The sequence below is a fragment of the Podarcis melisellensis genome, assembly GCF_964234715.1.
Source record: "Podarcis melisellensis genome assembly, chromosome: 6".
Lineage (NCBI taxonomy): Eukaryota > Metazoa > Chordata > Lepidosauria > Squamata > Lacertidae > Podarcis > Podarcis melisellensis.
Genome location: NC_138538.1, coordinates 6,261,353 through 6,286,335, shown reverse-complemented (window position 1 = coordinate 6,286,335; position 24,983 = coordinate 6,261,353). Strand labels below are relative to the sequence as shown.

At 48.8% G+C, this 24,983-nt stretch overlaps 1 protein-coding gene across 2 annotated transcripts in view; it reads left to right on the top strand.

Annotated features, from left to right (window-relative positions):
• Nucleotides 1-24,983, top strand: part of SAMD10 (sterile alpha motif domain containing 10) — a 58,617-nt gene that overhangs the window by 21,034 nt on the left and 12,600 nt on the right. For both annotated transcript variants that reach the window (XM_081917322.1, XM_081917323.1), the window contains exon 2: nt 11,177-11,361. In XM_081917322.1, coding sequence (XP_081773448.1) covers nt 11,177-11,361 — 185 coding nt within the window. The remainder of the gene's footprint in view (nt 1-11,176; nt 11,362-24,983) is intronic.

The following is a 24,983-nucleotide window of genomic DNA, read 5'->3' as shown; positions in this document are numbered from 1 at the left end:
CCAGCTTCATAGCAGCCCCGCATGGAGAGATCTGGCCTGTAGACTTTGAAGGCAACCCAAGGGTCAGCCAATCATTGCAAGGCAAGAATAATAATCCATGTTCCGCTCATGCCCAGGTTTGTCATTTGCTGTCGGTAGGGCTTCTTTTAAAGACAACCAGGAAAGTTGTTGTAAACAAAAAATCTGCCCTTTTCCCTTTTGGGGTATCCAAGAGCCCATATAGAGTCCTTACGTAGGAGAAAATAACAGAGGCCACCAGAGAATATTGAGAAGCAAAGCAGCTAGTAAGCTTGATCTTTATTGATCTGTTGCAACAGGGTCCTCACTCACCACATGCAGGAGGGAGGAGGAACCCAGAACAATGGCGCGCAAGGCCTTATATAGATATTTTAAATTCCCTGCCCTGGAGCTCCAGACCACCCCTCCATACATCACAGAAGGGGTCTAACCTAAGACCACCCCCCCAGATACCTACATCACAGAAAACGTGGTCTAAAGCAGAAATTTGAATGTTGTTTTTCCTGTTTGCCAGGTTATCTGATTGCCTTTCCTGATAGTCTGTCACCCATTAAAATGCTGATTACTCAATTCCTGAGACAATGGGAAGGCTCCCTGACACCCCTCCCTCCTTGCAGGGAAAACATTTGATGAGTTTGGGAATCAAAATGGTTTCAGGTCGGTCTTCCTGTGCTGATCTATGTACGTGCTTGGTTGGTGCACTTATGAACATTTAACATATATCTAAGACCCCAAAATTCCTATCACAAAGTTAATGTCTCCTGCAAAATGTGGCTGTGAAGAGCATTTCTTAGAGTGGTACCATATAGATGCGTTAGAATAACATGCATTTTTATTTAAATCTCTTTTTTCACATTGCAGTTCCTGTTTACAAAAAGGAAGCGGTTTAGACGGCCACCTCTCCTCCACACAACCCCACACAACATTTGGTGCAATGAAATCAGGATCCCTGATGGAGCAACTGTTCGCTCCCATTTGTTCTGCCACCGTTCCAAACTGGAACCCTTTTGCCCTGGAAAGGACCATGTTCCCTCCACCCGGAACGGATGTGCGAATTGTATCTCCTGAGCTTCAGGCTGTGCACCCTGTTATGTCATATAATGAGAGCGTCTGACCTCGCGAGTTGACCAAAGGCTCTCCAGGCCTGGACTCCTCCATCAAAGTGCGAATCTGTTTGCCGTTCCCGAAATCCCTCTTTATTTACGGCTCCGTTTCCTTCCATCTGCTCCTGCTGTTGCTCAGCCAGGCTCTTGCTTTACCGCTTTTTTAACTAGTCCAAAATCAGCAGTTAGCTTGGAAAATGAGAGTTCCCCAGCGCTTGGTGACAACTCATGCAATGATACCGATTTATTCAGCAAGGTGCCCATTTTTTAAAGTACAGTGGTGCCTCGCAAGACGAAATTAATTCGTTCCGCAAGTCTCTTCGTCTTGCGAGTTTTTTGTCTTGCGATGCACGGTTTTCCATAGGAATGCATTGAAAATCAATTAATGCGTTCCTATGGAAACCGCCTTCCCCCGACCTCTTCTGGCGGGCGGCATTTTAAAATCGCCCGGGACAGCGGAGGACTTCTCCGCTGTCCAGGGCGATTTAAAAGCCCCTGGGAAGGCAGGCAGGGGGGACAAAGACTTTTGCCCCCCGCCTGCCTTCAGAAGAGGTCCAGGACAGGCTTCGCGGACCTCTCCGCAAGCAGCGGGAGCGCTCCTTGCGAAGAGTTGCCAGCGCGCCCAGGCTTCGCGGCCCCGCCGCCCGGCTTCGGGGGGAGGCTTTCCCGCCCCGCCGCCCGGCTTCGGGACATCGTTCCGATGCCGGGCGGCGGGGGGAGGCTTTCCCGCCCCGAAGCCGGGCGGCGGGGGGAGGCGTTCCCGCCTCGCCGCCCGGCATCGGGGCATCGTTCCGATGCCGGGCGGCGGAGGGAGGATTTCCCGCCCCGCCGCCCGGCATCGGGGCATCCTTCCGAAGCCCGGCGGCGGGAGGAGGTGTTCCCGCGCCGCCGCCAGGCTTCGGAGGAGGTCCGAGGACAGCGGGGAAGACGCGCTGCGCTTCCTCACTGTCCCGGAGATTTCCCTATGGGCTGTCGTCTTGCGAAGCAAGTCCATAGGGAAATTCGTCTTGCGACGCGCCTCCAAAACGGAATACCCTTTCGTCTAGCGGGTTTTCCGTCTTGCGAGGCATTCGTCTTGCGAGGTACCACTGTACCTGTACAAGGTATATCCATTCCAACACACTATTCCTTTAAAGCACACGTGCAAAGAATCCTGCGAAGCCTCATCCATCCCTCCTGGAACTACAGTTCCCAGCACCTGTAATGAACCACAATTCCCAGAATTCTCCTGGGAAAGCGTTGTGCTTTAAATGTATGGTGTGCACGGCACAAGTGTACCGGTTTTCATGCACTTTGAGAACTGTGTCCCAATCACACCTCTCAGGTGAGACACCGTTCTGAAATCATGCAGTGTAGCCATAAACAGTGAATAATCTGAGCCATGCAGGGCAGTATTCTTACAGTTTCATAAGATTTATTATTATTATTATTATTATTATTATTATTATTATTATTATTATTACCCGGCCCATCTGGCTGGGCTTTCCCAGCCACTCTGGGCGGCTTCCAAAAAAATATTAAAATACTGTAATACATCAAACATTAAAAGCTTCCCTAAACAGGGCTGCCTTCAGATGTCTTCTAAAAGTCTGGTAGTTGTTGTTCTCTTTGACATCTGGTGGGAGGGCGTTCCACAGGGAGGGCGCCACCACCGAGAAGGCCCTCTGCCTGGTGCCCTGTAACTTGGCTTCTTGCAGCGAGGGAACCACCAGAAGGCCCTCGGAGCTGGACCTCAGTGTCTGGGCAGAACGATGGGGGTGGAGACGCTCCTTCAGGTATACTGGACCGAGGCCATTTAGGGCTTGAAAGGTCAGCGCCAACACTTTGAATTGTGCTCGGAAACGTTCTGGGAGCCAATGTAGGTCTTTCAAGACCGGTGTTATGTGGTCTCTGCGGCCGCTCCCAGTCACCAGTCTAGCTGCCACATTCTGGATTAGTTGTAGTTTCCGGGTCACCTTCAAAGGTAGCCCCACGTAGAGTGCATTGCAGTAGTCCAAGCGGGAGATAACCAGAGCATGCACCACTCCGGCGAGACAGTCCGCAGGCAAGTAGGGTCTCATCCTGCGTACCAGATGGAGCTGGTAAACAGCTGCCCTGGACACAGAATTGACCTCCATGGATAGCTGTGAGTCCAAAATGACTCCCAGGCTGCGCACCTGGTCCTTCAGGGGCTCAGTTTCCCCATTTAGGACCAGGGAATCCTCCACACCTGCCTGCCTTCTGTCCCCCAAAAACAGTACTTCTGTCTTGTCAGGATTCAACCTCAATCTGTTAGCCGCCATCCATCCTAAGAAGCTGCCTTGTTGGCCCACCTAGCTCAGTGTTGCCTGCACTGGTGGGCAGTGCATCTCCAAGGTGTCAGACCTGGGATCGTCTGCATGCAAGGGATTCTCTCTGTTGCTGATCTGCGGCCGTTCCCTAAGTGCTATCTCATGGGCTGCCTTTGAGATCCTGTTTATGCAGTGCGTGATCTGAAAGGTACCACTCAGCACCACTTCTGATTTCAAGGGATGCTAAGATGCACTCCTCTCCCAGGAGCTTGCCGGTCAGTAGCCACACAGTCCAGAATTGGACCCAACTCTTTATTAGCAGAAGCACGATCTGCGCAGGAGTGTCAGGCCTAATGAGCGCAGCAACCCATCTCTGGGCCAGAGGAGCATTGCTGGATGCAAACGCCCATCCAGATTTGTCTCAGCTGCAAGCATGGAAGGCTAATGCCTGCACATAGCTCTTCCTTGCCGCATTGTCTGTGTGCACATGCATGTCCGTTCCCCATCATTTCTGTGCCCTGCGGTACTTTGTCCGCTTTCATTAACTGCCCAAAGTTAGAGCATGAGAAATCACGAATCGTAGGCTGCCACACCCCTTCTGCCAGAGCACAGGGGAGGGAAGACCCCCAAATTCCTCTCTGCCGTGAGCATTTGAAATCCAGCTACAACCTTTCGAATCAAGGGCATTTGCAACCTTTGCGAGAAGATGCAGTAATCCTGCTTTTGCTAAGGGCTTGATTAATCTTCTCCCATTTTGTTGTTTCCAATTTCCATTCCTTTTCCCTCGCCCCCTTTCTACTTGCTTATGCTCCTTGGCCAGGTTTATTTCTTTGAAAGGGCAATTGCTCAGGTAGGTCAAATTTATCCCCCCCCCCCGCCGGCTTTGAAGCTATCCTCTTTCAGGGGTGCATTTCACACACTGGCTTTAGAGAAGGGTCTCGCAGCTAGAGAGGCGATGGAATTAGCACACAATAGATCAATGGCTTTCCGGAACACTTTCATTCCTGGAACACACGAGGCAGACCTTACACAGGAGCCTCCGTTCCTCAGCTCTCTGATCTGCCTGTTTATTGTAGTGCTCGTAGCTCATCTTCACTTGCCAGGATCAACGGCAGCTTAGACAAAGCCGGATGCTTTTTTATCCAGGGAGACAGGCGCGCGAGTCTTGTGCAAGGGAGTTTCCTCATTGACGCACACACACACCCTTCCTTGATCATGGAGGGTTTTGATATTCTGATTGTTAACGCAGGTGGAAGAGTCTGATCTAAGGGTGATTCTCTGTGGATGGTATTTGAGAGACTCTTCCATGCGCTCTCTTTCAGAGCATCAAAGACCTACAATATGTCCACATGGTAAATGCGCCACTTACGGTATGTGTTTTGATGTGTGCTTGTAAATGCACCACCTTCCCAAATGTGCTGCAGTCTTGGACCAGCGTCAAGGGTCAAGATGACCAAACACATGCCAAGGTCCACAGCTCTGCAGAGGACCCACCACTGACCTGGGTTTGGGGAGTGATCTCCCAAGGGAAGGGCTTTAGCTCTGTAGTAGAACATCTGTAGAACATCCCAGTTTTACTTGAAGGTGGAGACCTATCCCAAGCAGATTTCCATAATCTTTTGAAAATAGCCTTGGGGAATATATAGAGATATCCCATGTAGCAACTATATTGTCCCCACACTAGATCAACATCTTCTTTGAGCGATTCACAATGAACTGAAGGTCTCTCTCCTGTTCAGCTGCCTGTTCAGTTCTGACCCAGGAGTGTATATGCTGAAATAGGTGGGATTTTGATACAGCCCAGTGAGAAACTTCTTACGTCCTCCTAAGTCGTCGTCTTCTTCTTCTTCTTCTTCTTCTTCTTCTTCTTCTTCTTCTTCTTCTTCTTCTTCTTCTTCTTTGGTGATCACTCATAGCTGAGTAAGATTGTCTTCCATAAACACGGTTTTAACAGTGAGTCCATAAGTGACTGTGGAGTCAATTCTGGATCCAAACGTCCTTCTACAGTGGGGACATTGGTTCCCGGCTGGGAGTTGATCACAGTGAGGGTTTGCCAAATGTGCCTTCCTCTTAGCATGTTTCTTCCCTGCGTCCTGAGTTTGAGCGTCTTCAAAACCCATGACACCTTTGGTAAAGGCTGTTCTCCAACTGGAGCACTCGCAGGTCAGTGTTTCCCAATTGTTGGTATTTATACTACATTTTTTAAAATTTGCCTTGAGACAGTCTTTAAACCTGTTTTGTTGACCACCAGCATTACACTTTCCATTTTTAAGTTTGGAATAGAGTAGTTGCTTTGGAAGACGATCATCAGGCATCTGCACAACATGACCGGTCCAACAAAGTTGATGTTGGAGAATCATTGCTTCGACACTGGTGATCTTTGCTTCTTCCGGTACACTGGCATTAGTTCACCTGTCTTCCCAAGTGATGTGTAAAATTCCTCGTCCCCCTAAGTAGCCTTCACAGGGCCGCATGGACCAACACTCTGACTCTGTGTAAAGCAGATAGAGTCCTACAAGTGGAAGTAAATTATATTTTGGAAAGCGAAAGACCTCAGGGTCTTCTGTTTCCCTATTGTGTTTTCGGCTGGCGCGAAATGATGCGCGGCTTTCTGCATTGAGGTCAGCGCAGCAGATATCTGAGTGGAGGGATCCGCCACAGCCAATTCCTGGCATAAATCTAGGGTGATCGTGTGGTGAATCATTTGTCTGCCTCCGGTGCGAAAGCTGGCTGTTGAGCGCATCTTCCTCCCTGTGGAAAGTGTCTGGAGTGCACAGTCGCCGCCGGCCTCACGGTTTAATTGCCTCGGAGTGAATCAGCATCACCAGTTGGGGGCTTTGTCAGAAGAAAAGGAAATGTGTGTGTGTTTAAAAATAAGATGACATTTAAACCAACATTTGGGTGACTATCTGGACTGACAGAGAGCAGAAATAGAAAGTCCCAAATGGTGCTGTGATTTTTGCTCCTGGTGTCTTTTCACACCACTATGGTAAAGACAGTGTTGGGAATAAGATTGAGGAAAAACAAAGCGTTGTTTCTCTCTCTCTCTCGGTTATTAATATTTTTATTTTAAGGTTTTTCTTTTCCCCGTTTGACGCACCTTCAAAGGTGTTGCTGCCTTAGCAATTGAAACAGAGGAAATATTTATACGAGATATAAATACCCTGCATAATGCAGCAGGAAAAGGCTGGGAATAAAACCCTCACGGAGGTAAAGGTGGGAAGTCAAACCATTAAGAGAAATATGTATTAAAGTCAGAGTTAAGGTACCACTGTATATAAATTACAGGAAAAGCCATTGCCATTATAATCGTCTTTTCTTTTAATGGAAGAATAATGATTCTGGCTTACTTTAGGAGGTTTCTGTAAAGAAGATTTCGATACCAAGTAGTAGCGACAGCAGCAGCAGCAGCACTAACAACTAGGGCGATGTGTCACAAGTAAATGATGGTTTGGCATGGATTGTTGCTTACAGGTAGTCTGCATGCAAGGCCCAGGACCACCTGTAAGCAACAATCCATGCCAAACCATCATTTGCTCTTACACATCGCCTGGTTGTTAGTGCTGCAATGGTACCCACCTGAGAGGTGCCAGAACCGACTTCTGGCGAGTTTCAGCTGATTATTGTTATGTTTCAGCCCTGATTATTGTTATGGCATAAGAGAGGGTGCAGCAAGGAGAGGAAATAAAATCACAGTGGAAAGTGGGATGGGAAGTCGAGAAAACAAAATAAAAAAATGATTATGTATTGGAATGTATAGGTGAAATAATAAAATATAACGGGGGGCGGGGAAGAATTATTAGTTACCCCCTATACTGTATTGTAGGTCTGGGAGGTGGAGGTTGAGATATTCTGGCTTCCCAAAAGCCAGCTAATCAGATTCATACCAGAGGTGAGATTCCTTTTGAGATAACGGTTTCCATTTTTAGCTCTGCTGACCTCCAGAATAGCCAGCGGTAACAAGTCACCCCATCTCATTCATCCCAAGAGAATATGCAAAGTTTTAGTTCCAGTACTTTAGGCTAAGCTATATTAGAGTAATTGCACAGACTCCCCCCCCCCCAACAACCATTTTTGCATGCATTCTTCCTCTAAAATATACGTATGCTTTTTCAATGCATTTCCTGCTAAAGTGCAATTTTTTGTATGCAGTTTTTTTAGCCAAAACAGGATCGCCATAATCAGAGAAGCATAGGAGCCAACTCCTAGGGACCCAGGTCCCTTTGCCCCACCCCATAAAATATTTGAGGGGGCTGCCCCCCCCCCGAAGTTGATGGGCATTGCCATTCAAATGGTGCGATCCGTTATGTGGGGCAGGGCTTACATGCCCTCCCCGAATTCAGGTTGGTACCCCTGGTGTGGATCAGCAGCCGTGTTCCGATGTACTTCGAAATTCTAATTAGGCCGCAGACTTTAAAAATACATTCCACATACGTTTCTCCTCCATCCCTAATAAAGGCACCCCTGACCGTTAGGTCCAGTCGTGGCCGACTCTGGGATTGCGGCGCTCATCTCGCTTTATTGGCCGAGGGAGCCGGTGTACAGCTTCCGGGTCATGTGGCCAGCATGACTAAGCCGCTTCTGGCGAACCAGAGCAGCCCACGGAAACACCATTTACCTTCCCGCCAGAGCGGTACCTATTTATCTACTTGCACTTTGACGTGCTTTCGCACTGCTAGGTTGGCAGGAACAGGGACCGAGCAATGGGAGCTCACCCCATCGCGGGGATTCGAACCACCGACCTTCTGATCGGCAAGTCCGAGGCTCTGTGGTTTAACCCACAGCGCCAACCGCGTCCCTCATCCCTAATAACACTGGTGCAAAATATTATTTGCTACACATCAAGCACAGGGTCCTGGGAGGCAGAAACCACTGACCCAGCTCTGGTTCCAGGCTTGCAGCTTCTGTTCCAGCAACCCCACCGTCCAAATAATAGCACAGCTCATCCCCTTGAGTTGGCCTTTTTTCACAAACAGCCCCACCCAGCTGCCTGTTTGCACTCCCCTTCAATAAAGCTTTTAATTGCTGGGACATAACGTTTAATTGCATTGCATTTAGATTGCTGGAAGGGAATTGGCAGTCCAGCCGAGCGGAGATCAGAGAGCGCTGTGGCTCAGCTAACTGCAGCGTTTGATTCAGCCCTCTCTGCTCCAGCCCGACCGCAAAGACTATATGTATATAATGAAACAACACGATGTACGCCTGGGAGCAGATGTGTCCCGAGTTCAGCGGATTGCGCGTTTGAGTAAATAGGCACAGGCTTGGGCTGCAGCCTGAATCCGTGTCGTTTGACTTGGGTTAGCGAAATACCGTATTTTTTGCTGTAGAAGACTCACTTTTTCCCTCCTAAAAAGTAAGGGGAAATGTGTGTGCCTCTTATGGAGTGAATGCAGGCTGCGCAGCTATCCCAGAAGCCAGAACAGCAAGAGGGATTGCTGCTTTCACTGCACAGCGATCCCTCTTGCTGTTCTGGCTTCTGGGATTCAGAATATTTTTTTTCTTGTTTTCCTCCTCCAAAAACTAGGTGCGTCTTGTGGTCTGGTGCATCTTATAGAGCGAAAAATACGGTACTTAATATACCTTCCAGCTCGGTGGGAACCCCGGGGCGGCTCGCGGTAAGGACGTTTGACAACGAAAGAGTTTTAAAACGAAAGAAGCTGCCAGCAATAACAGCAAGGCCAAAGAGCAGCCAAAAAAGCCACCTCCCAAAAGCCAGGAGGAATAGACACACATAGCTGATCTTAGGTCATAGAAGGGAACCCACGGGGTCATCTAGTCCAGCCCCTGCAACGCAGGACTCTTTTGCCCAATCCACAACCCCAAGATAAAGAGTCTCATGCTCTACCAACTGCTGGATACAAGGAGATGCAAGATCCTTCTGATCTGCTTTCTGCAATTTTCTCAACAGAGACTCCCAAGGCAGAGAATTCTAAAATCTGGATGCCTTAACCAAAAAGGTGCTGTTTGCATTGCCTCTTTCCAAGCCTCCGAGAGAAGGAGGCGCCTGGAACAGGGCCTCTGTCAGTAACCAAGCACGCGGGGTCTGGTCTGAGGAAACCATTCTCATAAGGTTCCCTGGGAAACGGGATCGATGGTTGAACCACTCTGGGTGTTGTTGTTATGTACTGAAGTTCTCATCCTTGGCCAGCAGGGGGATACTGTAGATAGTTTTCACTCAGGTCCGCATATGCAAATAGGGAATTGAAAGTGACGTTCAGTGATTGGATAGTTACAGTTACAGTTGTTACTGTTGCTTTGTAGTTGAGCTCTGTATAAGCAGGTTGGCTGAACCCTTCAGCATAGCTGTCAACCGTCCCTTATTTGGCGGGAAAGTCCCTTATCCCAGCGCCGCGTCCTGCTGCTGTCCCTTATTGACGATGTCCCTTAAATTTCCCGGGTTTCAAAGGAAGCAGCTCCTCTCCCTCCCTCCCTGCTGGCAGGGAGGAGGGAGGCTCTAACTGTGTTGCTTGGCTTCGTTGCTCACCCAATAAGGAGTCTAAGAACGACTGGGGGGGTGGAGCTTGCATGCCTTGTGCCTGTGCCTGGGGACTCGCCTTTGCTCAGCGCTTCCCAGCGGAGAGGTGATGGTGGTTTTCCTTGCTGCATCCCCTTTGCTGGGTTGCTGCGCTGTGGGAACCACCGCTTGAGGCTTCGTTTGGCTGCTGGCTGGGCTTTCTGCCTTTGGCTCAGAGGGGCTCAGAAGTTGAACATACCTGTGTTCTGAAAATCCTTTATTTTGGCTGCTGATCCCTTATTTTCGAGGCTGCTGGTCCCTTATTTTCAAATCTGTAAGTTGACAGCTATGCTTCAGTTCAGTTCTGTTCTGGCCTGTGAATAAACAAGAGCTGTCTGAAGAATCGCTGTGTCGTCTGATTTGTTCACCCACAACTTCACAGTTGTAGCTCTGTGAGAGGAATGGGGGTCTCCTAACTACTCTCAGAACCCTTTGCAAACTATAGCTCCAAGGGGGGAGGAAGCCGTGACAGTTAAAAGTGTTGGCAATTTGCAGCTTAGTTACGCTGCAGAAAGGTGCTGGGGAGACCACACATTCAAGAAACGAAAAATAACTTTTGCTAGGTTTTAATAACAAAACAAAAAACTCCTTTTACACTAAATTACATTATATCCATCCACCAGGGTACTGAGAGAACTACATGCTGCACTTTATATACCATACCCAACAGCTTAATTACCACAACTTAACAGCACCTTCTCTACTGCTTCACAGCTGCAAAACCAGGTCACGTTATTTGCTCTGGCCTTTAAAGAAATACACGTCTTGTGGAACAATAATGAACCTTCAGATTTAAAGAGACCATTCAACAAAAAGTGCTGTGGTAGCTCGCACCTGTCGCTCTGCCTGAGCCTACCTCACAGGTTTGTTGTGAAGATGAAGGGCGAGGGAACAACGTAGCCCTGCAAAGCTCTTAACGAACAAGCGTGGGGTTAAAAAAAATGCATTTATTGGTGTGCTGGTTTGCTTATGGTTGTGTTTATATCCCACTATTTTCTCTGAGGGTCTCAAGGTTCGCCGCTCCCCATTTAATCCTCGCAACATCCCTGTGAGGTAGGTTAGGCTGAGAGGCAGTGACTGTTCCATGGTTGCCCAGTGAGGTTCACGGCCAAGTGCGGAATTCGAACCCTGGCCCTAGTCCGACAATCTGAATATGATTTGATCTTGAGGAGACGGGTGTGTTTGTGTAGGGGAGGAATGTTGCATTGGGAGAGAATTACTGCCTCATTGCCTCAGTTGGTTTTATGTTCTCACCCTTCTCTCCCCGACAGCCGCTGCTGCTCATTTCAGCTTCTGCCAGAACCTTCTAGAACACACCGTGTCGGCCGAGAACCTCAATTACCGCCTGCAGAGGAACTCTGGCAGCAGCCTGACCTGGCATGACGGGCGAAGCCAGCGGTCGGCAGGAGGGAGGACCGTCAAACTCCTCCAGCAGCCAGGAACGGAAGGCTCCCAGGTATGATGGTGGGCAGGAAGTCTGCAAATGTCGCTGGGATCTGTCCCTTGGCAGGAACCAAAGACCCGCTGGTGCTTGTTCTCCGACATGCAGCGAAACCGGCTGTGCGCCTGCGCTGACAAGGGTCCGGGGGCCGCATGCGGCCCCCAGGCCTCTCTGCAGCACCCATCACCGTGTGTGTTTCTGCCTGGGTAGGCAATGCTCTGGAAACCAGATTGCAGCTCCCTGCTTGCTTGGCTGCTGGATACAGAGGGGTGTGGGTGTGGAGTGCAGCTCCTCCCTCCTGGCACCAGTCAATCCAGATCAGCTGCGGAGTCCTGGATCAAAAAGGGTTCTGTCCCCAAAGAGGTTCCTCGCACCTTGGTCCGTGGAGATCCATGCGCAACAATTGCGCATGCCTGTGCATTTTGCGTGTGCAACTGCTGGAAAGCCAGGCTATATGCCCTCATGGGTTTTTGTTGCACGGTGTGGCTGGAGCAACCCAACCAGATGCGTGGGGCACAGATAACACAATTATTATTATTATTACTATAATTCTCTGTCTGTGAATTGAGGGTCACAGCCAGACTGTTGCAGGGGTTTTTTTTGGGGGGGGGGTTCAGTCTGGATGATGCCCTGAGTCTCTTCCAGGTCTTGGGATCCTGTGCCCAGTCATGGCTAGAATTTAATAGGATCTAATTGCTGAAGTAATAATAATAATAATAATAAATAATAAATTTTATTTATACCCCGCCCTCCCCAGCCGAGGCCGGGCTCAGGGCAGCTAACAACCAATAATAAAAACAAGTTGATTGAAATACAGCTTAAAAAACAAGATTAAAATACAACATTGAAACATTAAAATGCAGCCTCATCACAGGAGAAAGGAAAAAAGAGAAAGAGGGGGAGGGATTCAAACTGATTCTAAGCCACCAAAGGCCAGGCGGAACAACTCTGTCTTACAGGCCCTGCGGAAAGAAATCAGATCCTGCAGGGTCCTGGTCTCATGAGGCAGAGCGTTCCACCAGGCAGGAGCCAGTGTTGAAAAGGCCCTGGCTCTGGTTGAGGCTAATCTGACTTCCTTAGGGCCCGGACCTCTAGGATGTTGCTATTTATGGACCTTAAGGTTCTCCACGGGGCATACCGGGAGAGGCGTTCCCGTAAGTGCAAGGGTCCTAGGCAAGCTTCTTTTTAATGCAATGACCTTCACAGCTCACTACCCAAGTGCCCTCATCAGCATCCCAAAAGAATGAGCTCTTTGCAAGAGCTGCAAGGAAGTGATGGTGCTCTCCAGGCTAAGGGGTGGGCCTGTCCTCCTCTCACCCTCACCTGTTGTGTAGAATAATAGCTGGAGAGTTCACAGAATCCTGCAGTTGGAAGGTACCACCAAATGCTGTAAGCTAGAGACACAGAGGCAAGCTGGATCTGTGTTGGAACCAAAGCTGTGACTAATAGAGAAGTGAGATCTGTTGGGGTGTTCATGCTACAAGCCCCTCCATATTAGGATCAGTTTATTATTATATATTATTTATTGTTTATTGTTTTTAAATTTTTTTATTGAAATAATTCAACATTGATACAGTTATACATACATATTACGGATATACAAACAAACATACATTTCATACAATCCTTAAAAATATTCATACACTCAATCCGGCACATACTTCCTTTTCCCAACAGCTCCCCACCAAACACACATTATGCTAAATGAGAGCAGTTATTATGAATGTTTTCACATCAGAAAGCACCCCTCTCATTCCAGTGAATCTTCAGGTTGCATATATGTGTATCATATTTTCTGGCGTATAAGACGACCGCCAACTTTTCCTGTTAAAATATAGAGTTTGGGATATACTCGCCGTATAAGACTACCCCCACCTGCAGCCAACTAGAGGCAGCCCCCCAACCTAAAGCCTGCCAAGCACCGCCTGCCAAGCACCACCATGGGCAGAGCATGCACCCCTCTGCTGCCTCTGCCATCGCAGCAGCAGCCCGAGGTGAGGCGAGCGAGCCCCAATCGGCCGTCCAGCAAAGTGGCGGGCTGCACTCACCAGCTGGTAGTTCTGGCATTTAAAAGTCTTTGAAGCTGCGGCAGAATCAGTGTTCCGGCCTCCCTCCCTCCCTCCAGGAAAAGGCCCCAAGTGGCTGCCTCGGCCTCCACCGCCCTCACCTGTGGGGATGCCCAGCTTCTTGGAGCCCCGGCCGAAGCCATGCACCACCTTGCCACGGGAAGGGGAGATGGCCGCGGGGAGCCCGCGCACTGGGAGCAGCAGCGGGAGGCTCGCCCACCTTCGCCTCGGGAGCCTGCCATAAGAAGAAGAAGAGTTTGGATTTGATATCCCGCCTTTCACTCCCCTTCAGGAGTCTCAAAGCGGCTAACATTCTCCTTTACCTTCCTCCCCCATAACAAAGACTCTGTGAGGTGAGTGGGGCTGAGAGACTTCAGAGAAGTGTGACTGGCCCAAGGTCACCCAGCAGCTGCGTATGGAGGAGCGGAGACGCGAACCCGGTTCCCCAGATTACGAGTCCACCGCTCTTAACCACTACACCACACTGGTTCTCCGCCTGTGACCCCCCCAGCCCTCCAGCCCTTCCTTTCGCCAGCCCCTTCCTTTCCAGGCCTTCTTTTCGCCAGGGAGATGGGGGGGCTGGAAGGTGAGGGCGGGCGCACAGCCGCTCCTTTCTCCCTCCTTCTGCCCATCGCCGCTCCAGGTCAGGCATGAGGCGATGCCCCCCCCTTGGCTCTTGCCCCTGCACTGCCCGCTATCTGGCGGTCCCCATAGTGGCAGGGCCGGCAAGCGAGCAATGGTGGGTGGGAAGAGTCGCTGTGGCTACTACAACACGGGTGCTCTCCATCCCTAGCAACCCGCCGCCATGGCTTCATCCTCTTCCCGCCCTGGCTGCCGCCTCTCTCCCGCCTGCCACCGCTGCTGCCAACCATACCCGGCGTATAAGATGATTCCCGACTTTGGAGAAGATTTTCCGGGGTTCAAAAGTCGTCTTATACGCCAGAACATACGGTAACTAAAACCATCTATCCTAAAGACATTGCGCTCTCCTTCATGCCAAAGAAACTGAACCCTAAATAAGAGAACCTCTGGAATCTCTCACTGCTCAGAGATTGGGGTGGTCTGTAACACGCACCATCCCTCCCCCCAAGAATTTTGGGAACTGTAGTTTACTTCCTCCCGCACAGCTACCATTTCCAGAGCCCTTAAGAAACCAGGGTTCTTTGAGGAAAGCCATATGCTTTAAGGGTGTGGCACAGAGTCTTTGAAGCCGTTTTGGCACATCTGCAGCAGCCCAAAGGAAGCCAAGACCATCCTCCTGCTTTTGGGATTACGGAGGTGGCCTTTCAGTCAGAATTAAGCCCCAGGAATACCTGCCAAAAACCAGCTCCTTTGTTCCTTTCCTTCTCGGAAACAGAGCTTTTCTTCCCTAACATCCTTCTTTGAATCTCAGTTCCGTCTTTTGCAGGAGGGGCACTGAAGCAAGGGAGTTGGGTGGGGGACGACGAATGGCTTGAAATGCAGAACTGGCTGCCTTCGACCTGGAAGGAAAATACGGGGGGAAAGAAAAAGAAAAAAGCTTCCTTTTAAACCAACTGAAAAATTGCCTCCAGGTGCCAGTCTCTGCATCTGTTCCATTTATGGGTCACGTTTGAGGCAATGTATGCCAATTTGGGTTGTGGAGAAAGGGAGGGAGATGAGAGTGGCAAATCCAGACCGTTTGCCAATTTGCAAGACGGAGACTTAGCGTCAAGATTAATGCGCAGTTTGCTTTGGTCTGGGGGAAATTGCTAGTTGCCCTGGGTACCTATTACTCAGAAGTAAGGAGGGTTATTTGGATAAAGGTTGCTGTGGGCTCAGCGTCTTTTTTTCCAGGGAGGATGCCGTCACTCTTGGGCGCAGATTTCCTGGACAAATTTCCTCTTTTCTCTTTGGGAATTAAAGGCACACATGTGCTCTGCGCTGCACATTGGAAAGCCTGCTTTTCATGCTTGAAAACGGAAAAAGATCAGATTCGCTTAGAGACTCTGAAGGTGGGACCAAGCCAAAGGGGTTCTTTCCCTCCCCGAATATTCCCTGACTCAAACAAACAAACAAAAAATGAGCAGAAACTGGCAAGGGGGCAGAAGAGGGTAACCCAAAGGGTTGTGGGGAATATACGCATTGAACGCTCAAATTGCTATGCCGTGCTGGTTCTTGCCTTTGGAGCATGTGCAGAGTGTTTGTGTGCCAGTGTCCATGTGTTTGTGTCACAAAGGATCATGGGCAGCAAGGAAGTTCAGAGCAGCCTTTTAAAAGGAGAGTGTTTTTAGAGGGGAAAGGGTTATTATTATTATTATTATTATTATTATTATTATTATTATTTGAATTTATATACCGCCCTATACCTGGAGGTCTCAGGACGGTTCACAGAAAAGATCAACATGAAAACCACAATATATATAATCAAAATAAAAACAACAGCCCAAAAACACACCCACTCCATACCTGTTGAGAATATTAAGCGCATTGGTGTCCAAACTTTTTTCAAAGAGGGCCAGATTTGATGAAGCGAAGGGGCCAACCAAAGTTGTTAACCTTAGGATTGAAGTTGTTGAGCTTTTTTGGAGGTTGAAGGTTTTTTTACAGTTGAAGTTGTTAAGGCTTTTTTAGGATTTTACCCCAGGAAATAAACTGAATTCAACCCCGACCGGCGGGCTCGATAAGGCCCCGAGACAGACATTTGACATGCCTGTCCTAAGGGGTAGTGTCAATAATAGAAGCACTTACATGATTGTTGCTGAGCTAACCTGACACTTGTTAAACTTGTACAGTGGTACCTCTGGTTACGTACTTAATTCGTTCCGGAGGTCTGTTCTTAACCTGAAACTGAAGCACCACTTTAGCTAATGGGGCCTCCTGCTTCTGCTGCGCCGCCGGAGCACAATTTCTGTTCTCATCCTGAAGCAAAGTTCTTAACCTGAGGTACTATTTCTGGGTTAGCGGAGTCTGTAACCTGAAGCATTTGTAACCTGAAGCGTCTGTAACCCGAGGTACCACTTTCTGATTTTTAGGGAAATATAAATATCTCTACCTGTTGGGAATATTAAGATCCTAAGGGTTAGCATCAATGATATCCCAATCCATGCAGAATGTTAAATGCTATATTGATGCATGGAATGACCCCAGACCTTTTTGTTCTCCCTTCCCGTACGGTATGATATATATGTCTATAGATATAGATACACCGTATTTTTCACCCCATAGGATGCACTGCCCCATAGGACACACCTAGTTTTTTGGGGGGGGATAAAGAAAAAAAATATTATTTCCCCCCCAGGCACGGGGCTGGCACGGGGGAAGCCCGAGCTTCCCCCGACCCCAGCCCCCAGAACAGCCTGCTGTCCACAAGCCTAGGGAGCCGTGCCGGTCTCCCCAGGCTTGCGGAGAGCTGCGCGAAGCCCGGGCGTGCTCTTCAGCGCGCCCCAGGCTTCGGAATGCAGGCAGCTCTGCACAACCTTTGGGAGCTTGGCACGAAGCCGCGCCGGGCTCCGGAGGAATGCGCGGAGCTGCGCCGAGCCCCGGAGTGTAGGCAGCTCCGTGCAACCCTCGGGAGCCCAGCGCGGCTTCGCGCTGGGCTCCCTAGGATTGCAGATAGCTTCCTGAAGCCTGTATTCGCCCCATAGGATGCACACACATTTCCCCTTCATTTTTGGAGGGGGAAAAGTGCGTCCTATAGGGCGAAAAATACGGTATTGCTGTTAAGCCACTTGGAGACCTTCATACGACAAGCAGCTAATAAGCTGAAAAAGTGGTAATGATAAACAGCCCTAAATGTACGCTGGACCGCTGTTCTCTAACTAAGCCCCATAAGGATGCAGAAGGAGCAGCCTGGGTTCTCTCTTGAGGCTGCGCTGAGCCCATAGCCTGCGTTATGGTGATAATCTGCTCACTGATGGATGTATTGCTTGAGTTAAGAATGCACGGGTGGAGAAGCAAGCCCTCTGGTAGGCCACATCCACACTGCACATTTAAAGCACAAGGCTCCCCTCTCCAGGATCATGGGAACTGTAGCTTACTGCTGACAGAGCTACAGTTCCCTCAACAAATTCCCAGGAGAAGCAGTGTGCTTTAAATGTATGGATGGAGGTTCCTGGACATATTAGTGCTATTTTTCTTGGTGTTCGGTGCCACCTGTAGGTATCTCCAAAATGCTGGCGAGGGTGCACCTCCACAGGCACATACCTCCACGTGTGGTGGGAGTGCCCCAAAATCCAACCATTCTGGACAACAATCATACAAGAAATATGCAAAATAACCAAGCAAGTATTAGAAATCATCCCAGAACTGGCCCTACTAAACATCTTCCAAGATAAGAATGCCCACTCACATCATAAAGAACTCATAACCCACCTACTTTCAGCAGCCAGAGGCATCATAGCCAGACACTGGAGAGACCTGTCAGGAGTAAACACGGACCAATGGTACCGAATAGTATGGGAAACAGCCCTACTAGAAAAAATTAACCAATAAACTGAAACTGACACGGGGACAAATAGACGAAGATGCCTTCACCCCAGTATGGCTCCCCTTTATCACATACACAGCCCAACAGGACAATGACAAAAATCCATCAACAGCATACAAATCAGTATGGCTAACCTGATCCAAAACACCCACCCACCCCATTCACACACAAAAACAAAGATCACCACAGCCAACCACAAATGAACAGCCACACCCCAGGCCAACCCCAACCTCTCTCACCACCAAAGGAACACAAGCGAACAGCAGAGAACCCGCACAAGTGATGCTGACACCAAACCCCACATATATTAGGTAAAATAGAAACATCCCCCTTTTCTTCCTATTGTATCAACAAATGAAGCTGATTTGTAAAAATGTTACATGGGAAAAAGATATGAGAGAAAGACATTGCACACACTTTTGTAAATCAACAAAATCTTTAATAACCCCCCCCCCCCACACACACACAAATGTATGGATGGAGTGGATGTGGCCGCAGACCAGATTAGTCTCAGAGGAGCACCAGTGCCCTAGAAGGCAAGCTACGGCGTCTTCCTGCCTCCTTGACCAAGCTCCCCAAAATAGTTTCCACCTCAGAGTTTGCAAGATTGGCGTCTGATTGCCTTTGCAGAGGAAGAACGGGCAGATGCGTATTCCAGCCTTGTTTCAATCTTGACAACGCGACTGGCAAAGCCCCTGTCTCCTCGCAAGATTGCGCCAGGCCTGACAGAAGCCCTTGCGCAGATCTTTAGGAATTATTGGGTTGACCCCGTGGCCAATCCAACCCCGTGGTCAATCGGGCAGGGAATTGGCCTCAATCTCCGCTTGCCTGGCTTTTGGCATCTCTGAGGGACAAGCCATTAAGCAGGGCAGCAGGTCTTGACATGCCTGTTGTGCTAATTGCGGCGGCTCCTTAATTGGGTGTGCTTAATTAGCCAATGTTCACACACGGGGAAGTTGGCTGTGGTGCTTGGCTTCTGGTTTCCACGTCCACAGAGTCGCCCTGAGAGATCTGTTTTTCATTTATCACCCCTTCTCTGAATGCCTTTGTCCTCTGTCTCTGCTGCTCCTTACACGAGCTTCCATTGCTGCTCTTTTGCCACCTTCGATGGTGGTGGTGGTGGTTTGTTTTCACGACTGTATTGGGGCAGTTAGACCCAAGTCCCATTTTCAATACTCTTTCTAATACCTGAAGAAGTGTCTCCACCCCTATCGTTCTGCCCAGATGCTGAGGTCCAGCGCCAAGGGCCTTCTGGCGGTTCCCTCACTGCGAGAAGCCAAGTTACAGGGAACCAGGCAGAGGGCCTTCTCGGTAGTGGCACCCGCCCTGTGGAACGCCCTTCAACCAGATGTCAAAGAGATAAACAACTACCTGACATTTAGAAGACATCTAAACAGGCAGCCCTGTTTAGGGAAGCTTTTAATATCTGAAGAACTATTGTATTTTAATATTTTGTTGGAAGACGCCCAGAGTGGCTGGGGAAACCCAGCCAGATGGGCAGGGTATAAATAAATTATTATTATTATTATTATTATTATTATTATTATTATTATTATTACAGCTCAACAACTTTGACCCACTTTTGGGAATATGGCAACCCTATTTAAATTTATATTGCAACCTTCCCTCTGAAATAGCCTCCAAGGGCAGCCCTCAAAAAAACTACTAAAAATTAAATAGGAGATCCAAGTAGCTCCATATGAAATAATGCATTTTAGAAAGTAAATAAATCTGGAGCATGGTAAAAGAAATGGGGAAGGAGAAAAATGGAAGAGAACGGAAAGCAAGTCGGCATCATGTTGCAGGTTGGGATTAAAGGCAGATCCTGACCGAAGGCTGCTGTGCTGTGCCGTTATTCACAAAGTCCTTCCCTTGAGCCCGATGTCCCTGAACAGCTTGTTGCTGAAAAAGAAAAAGGGGAGGGTTATGCATGGGACTCTCAACGGCCAGAGTTGGCTGCTGTTCAGCTGTCAATGCCACGCTGAAGCCAGCTCTTAATAGCTCTTCATTTTCCAGATTTCCAAATCATCCGGAACGTGATGCTTAACGCATCCTAAACGTTGCCTCTTATTAACAAGCTGTGGCTTTTGTCTGCCAAGAAGATTAAAACCAGCACGGCGGCCTCCGCGATCGCTGGGGTGCTGTTCCGCAATTATCCAAACGGAGCGAGGGGGAGGGGTAGATGGGACTATGTGGGGGGCATTCCCTAAATTCTGCGGTCTGAAAGCCCCACATGTGCTATTGGAATGAATTCAGGATGGACGGTTGAGTTAGATTTGTATCTCGCCCATTCCTAGAGGCTCGCCGTGGGTTCCTCATAATCTGAAAACAAGACTAAAGAGGGAGGCGGGGATACAATACAGTGGTACCTCAGTTTAAGAACAGTCCTGTTTATGAATGATTCGGTTTACGAACTCCATAAAACCGAAAGTAGTGTCCTGGTTTGCGAACTTTACCTCGGTCTACGAATGGAATCCGAATGGTGGAAGGGCACCGGCGGCCTCATTAGGGAAAGCACGCCTCAGTTTAAGAACAGTTTCAGTTTAAGAACAGATTTCCGGAACGGATTAAGTTCGTAAACCGAGGTACCACTGTATTTCCAATGTTTTTGAAAATGTGAAGCTTTGAAGGCTAACATCCTCAGCAGAAACCATCCAATACAGTGGTACCTCGGATTACAGACGCTTCCGCTAACCCGGAAGTAGTACCTCTGGTTAAGAACTTTACCTCAGGATGAGAACAGAAAGCAGGCAGCAGTGGCGCGGCGGCAGCAGGAGGCCCCATTAGCTAAAGTGGTACCTCAGGTTAAGAATGATTTCAGGTTAAGAGCGGACCTCCAGAATGAATTAAGTTCTTAACCTGAGGTGTGGGCAGCCATTGATGCTCAAACTGCTCCAAGCTCATTGGATTCACAGTTGTTGCTATTCATTAATTTTGTTGTTGTTGTTTAGTCGTGTCTGACTCTTCGTGACCCCATGGACCAGAGCACGCCAGCCACTCCTGTCTTCCACTGCCTCCCGCAGTTTGGTCAAACTCATGCTGGTAGCTTCGAGAACACTGTCCAACCATCTCGTCCTCTGTCGTCCCCTTCTCCTTGTGCCCTCCATCTTTCCCAACATCAGGGTCTTTTCCAGGGAGTCTTCTCTTCTCATGAGGTGGCCAAAGTCTTGGAGCCTCAGCTTCAGGATCTGTCCTTCCATGAGCACTCAGGCTTGATTTCCTTCAGAATGGAGAGGTTTGATCTTCTTGCAGTCCATGGGACTCTCAAGAGTCTCCTCCAGCACCAGAATTCAAAAGCATCAATTCTTCGGCGATCAGCCTTCTTTATAGTCCAGCTCTCACTTCCATACATCACTACTGGGAAAACCATAGCTTTGACTATTAATTTATTAATTTATATACCGCTTATTTGCCTGGGTGGCAGTTTTCAAGTATGTATAAAGCCAAGAACAGACCTTGCTCTTCCTGTGCTTCATGTGACCACCCCACTAAGCCCAAGTAACTGGATGGCTAACATGTCAAATCATAACATTCTAAGTGGCACCTAGGTTCATCTAGTCCAACTTCCTGCAATGCAGGAATCTCAACTCAAGCATCCATGACAAATGGCCACCCAAACTCTGCTTAAAAACTTCCAAGGAATGAGAGTCCACAACTTCCCAAGGGAGTCCGTTGCACGGTCAAATTGCCTGGAAATGGATGCCCCACCCAAATCTCTTCTGTCAGTGCCCCCTATCACTGTTAGAATTCCTGCTCCATGATTGCAGTCATGGGATTGTTGTCTATCACATGATGGTGTATGTTTTGACTCCACAGAGTGGGAAGTGACGGAGACAGGATGTTTGTGTTGCTGTGTTCCATGAAGTGGGACTATTGTCCTTTGTTCTTTCTCTTTGCTGTCTGATACTAGAGAGAGAGGGAGCCATGTTGCAGTGCTCCGTGTGTGTTTAGATGTAAATAAAGTAGATTAGAGAAGGGACGCGGGTGGCGCTGTGGGTAAAACCTCAGCGCCTAGGACTTGCCGTCAGGTCAGCGGTCCGAATCCCCGTGGCGGGGTGCGCTCCCGTTGTTCAGTCCCAGCGCCTGCCAACCTAGCAGTTCGAAAGCACCTTCGGGTGCAAGTAGATAAATAGGGACCGCTTACCAGCAGGAAGGTAAACGGTGTTCCGTGTGCTGCGCTGGCTCGCCAGATGCAGCTTTTCACGCTGGCCACGTGACCCAGAAGTGTCTGTGGACAGCGCTGGGTCTTGGCCTATAGAGTGAGATGAGCGCACAACCCTAGAGTCTGGCAAGACTGGCCCGTACGGGCAGGGGTACCTTTACCTTTACCTTAAAGTAGATTAGCCAAAATGCTGAGTTCTGTCATGCGAGATGCGCAAACTCAGCAGATCCCTAAGTGTGCCGGTGTCAGTGGGCATCGGTCGCTGTCATTTTTGGGCTGAAGAAAGCTTATGAAGCTCCCAAACGATCAACCAGGAGGGAGAGAACATGCCAGTCGGGCATGTATCTCTGCCAGGGTCCTACTCGAGTGTAGGCTGAGCTCCTGACAATCACATCCCCTTCTCTCAATGGGTGGCAACCCCTCTCCCCATCTTAGCACAAACCTCCCCCTCTACACTGTACCCCCCCCCTCGTGAATTATGGTGGGACTGCCACAACTGCTGTCCACAGAGCAAAAGAGAAAGGATTGCTCTTTCTCTTTCTATCTTACCGGTTTGTTTTGTACATTTTTTTGGTCTTGATGCACGGTATTTATGGGTTCCCTTGTAAGCTGCCTTGTGGGGGGATTGTACCCTAAAAGGTAGGATACATGACCATGTTGAATAGATTACTAAAACCCCAGAATGACCCTTCCACCCACATTCTCCGCAGCCCTGTATCCCTCCTTCACAGGCAGTGAGAGGCTAAATTGCAAATACGTCCCTGTCTAGCAAGCATCTCAACAAGGCAATTGAGCCATACACTGGGAAATGGACCATTTCTTTGTTGTTGTTTAGTCGTTTAGTCGTGTCCGCCTCTTCGTGACCCCCTGGACCAGAGCACGCTAGGCCCTCCTGTCTTCCACTGCCTCCCGCAGTTTGGTCAAACTCATGCTGGTAGCTTCGAGAACACTGTCCACCCATCTCGTCCTCTGTCATCCCCTTCTCCTTGTGCCCTCCATCTTTCCCAACATCAGGGTCTTTTCCAGGGAGTCTTCTCTTCTCATGAGGGGGCCAAAGTCTTGGAGCCTCAGCTTCAGGATCTGTCCTTCCAGTGAGCACTCAGGGCTGATTTCCTTCAGAATGGAGAGGTTTGTTCTTCTTGCAGTCCGTGGGACTCTCAAGAGTCTCTTCCAGCACCAGAATTCAAAAGCATCAATTCTTCAGTGACCAGCCTTCTTTCTCTCACTTCCATACATCACTACTGGGAAAACCATAGCTTTTACTATACGGACCTTTGTTGGCAAGGTGATGTCTCTGCTTTTTAAGATGCTGTCTAGTTTTTTTGGACCATTTCTAAGACAGCAATATTGGGGTGCCGCTCCATGCCTTGCTGTACACCTGAGGTCTCTAACACGGTGTCTTCACCAGTAGGACATCTGCCTCGCATAAAGAAAGCCCCAGGTTTACTCCAGGTAGGACTGGGAATGTCTGTTTGCTGATGCCTTGGAGAGCCACTGCTCTCCGTGTTGGCAATACTGAGCCAAATGGGCCGATGAATCTGACTCAATATCAGGCGATTTTCTCTCTTCCCCTTCCATGACCTCCTCCAAGGGCTCCTACTCTTCCTAGTTTTGAAAAAAAGAAAATGAAGGGTGTTGTTGTTGTTTTCCTTGGGAGAGGATACCCTGATTATTATTTTTTTTTGGTGGGGGAGAATCCTGATTTTGCATCCGTTTGTTTGGGGAGCTGTAGGTGGTTTCCCCCCTTTTTTTTATTAGTTTTCCAAATTTATGACACATAAATCCACAAACATGAAAAGAAAACATTAAAAAAACACAAATATTTATCCTAACTGTAATAATTCCACTTTTGTTAACATTGTTGGGTGACTTCCTCGAGTCCCCCCGGCTGAGTTTCCATCTAAATCATTGTAGCAGTTTTCCAAAACTATTTTTACATAGAATTTGCTTGGTTGATTAACATCTTTCTTTTCATTTTAACAACATAGTATTCTAAAACATCACCTATTTAAATCCTAGGTCTATTTGATACTCGCAAGTAATTCTATTTAAATTATCTTAACATATTTAGCTAAATAGTCTTTGAATTTCTTTGATGGGAGCTGTAGGTGTTTTGCCCTTTTTTGGAGTAGGGCCTGAACATGGCCCGTTTCTCTTCTGTGAAGTGAGCATTTCCTGCTGCCCACAGCATTTTCTTAATCCCTGCTGCTACACCCTCTTGTTGCAGGCGGTATTTTGATATCCTAATACCAAGGAGGAGACAATGGAATATATATATATCTAAGGTGAAGAACCCCATTTCCATGACGAACAGAGCCCGTGACAGAATAAAAACCCGGAGGAGAAAAGTGGAAACTGGTACCGGGGAGGGTGGGGAGACGGCTAGCGCATTGCAGCCTTGAGCATTTCCCGTAATTGGATTCTTAAGTAGCCGAGTTTCAGACGCCTGGGATGGTTTTACCCAGCGATGCCACAGACACTTTGCTCTGAGGTGGACGAAGATGCCAAGTGACAGCCCAGCCTGAGCAGCGAGGTGGTACCAGTTGCATAATAGTGAAGTGGCAGGGAGGGGAAGCGTTCGGAAAAGGACAGAGGGCTGCCGTGTGTGATTGTGGAAAGGGAACAGTGGCTCTGAAATGGCTGGCTCAGGGTTTGGCGGCAGGAGGGCAGGTCAGTGGCCCCAGTGGTCAGCAGCTAGCCGCTTGGGGGCCAAATATGCCTGTGGCCTGAATCTTCTTAAAGCAATTAAATACAAGTACAGTCATACCTCTTGTTACATTCGGTTCAGGTTACGTCTTTTCAGGTTGCGTCCTGCGGCGACCCGGAAGTACTGGAATGGATTACTTCTAGGGTTCACTGCTTACGCATGCGCAGATGCTCAAAATGACGTCATGCGCATGTGCAGAAGCGGTGAATCGCGACCCGCAGACACACAGACGTGGGTTGCGTTCTGCTCATGATG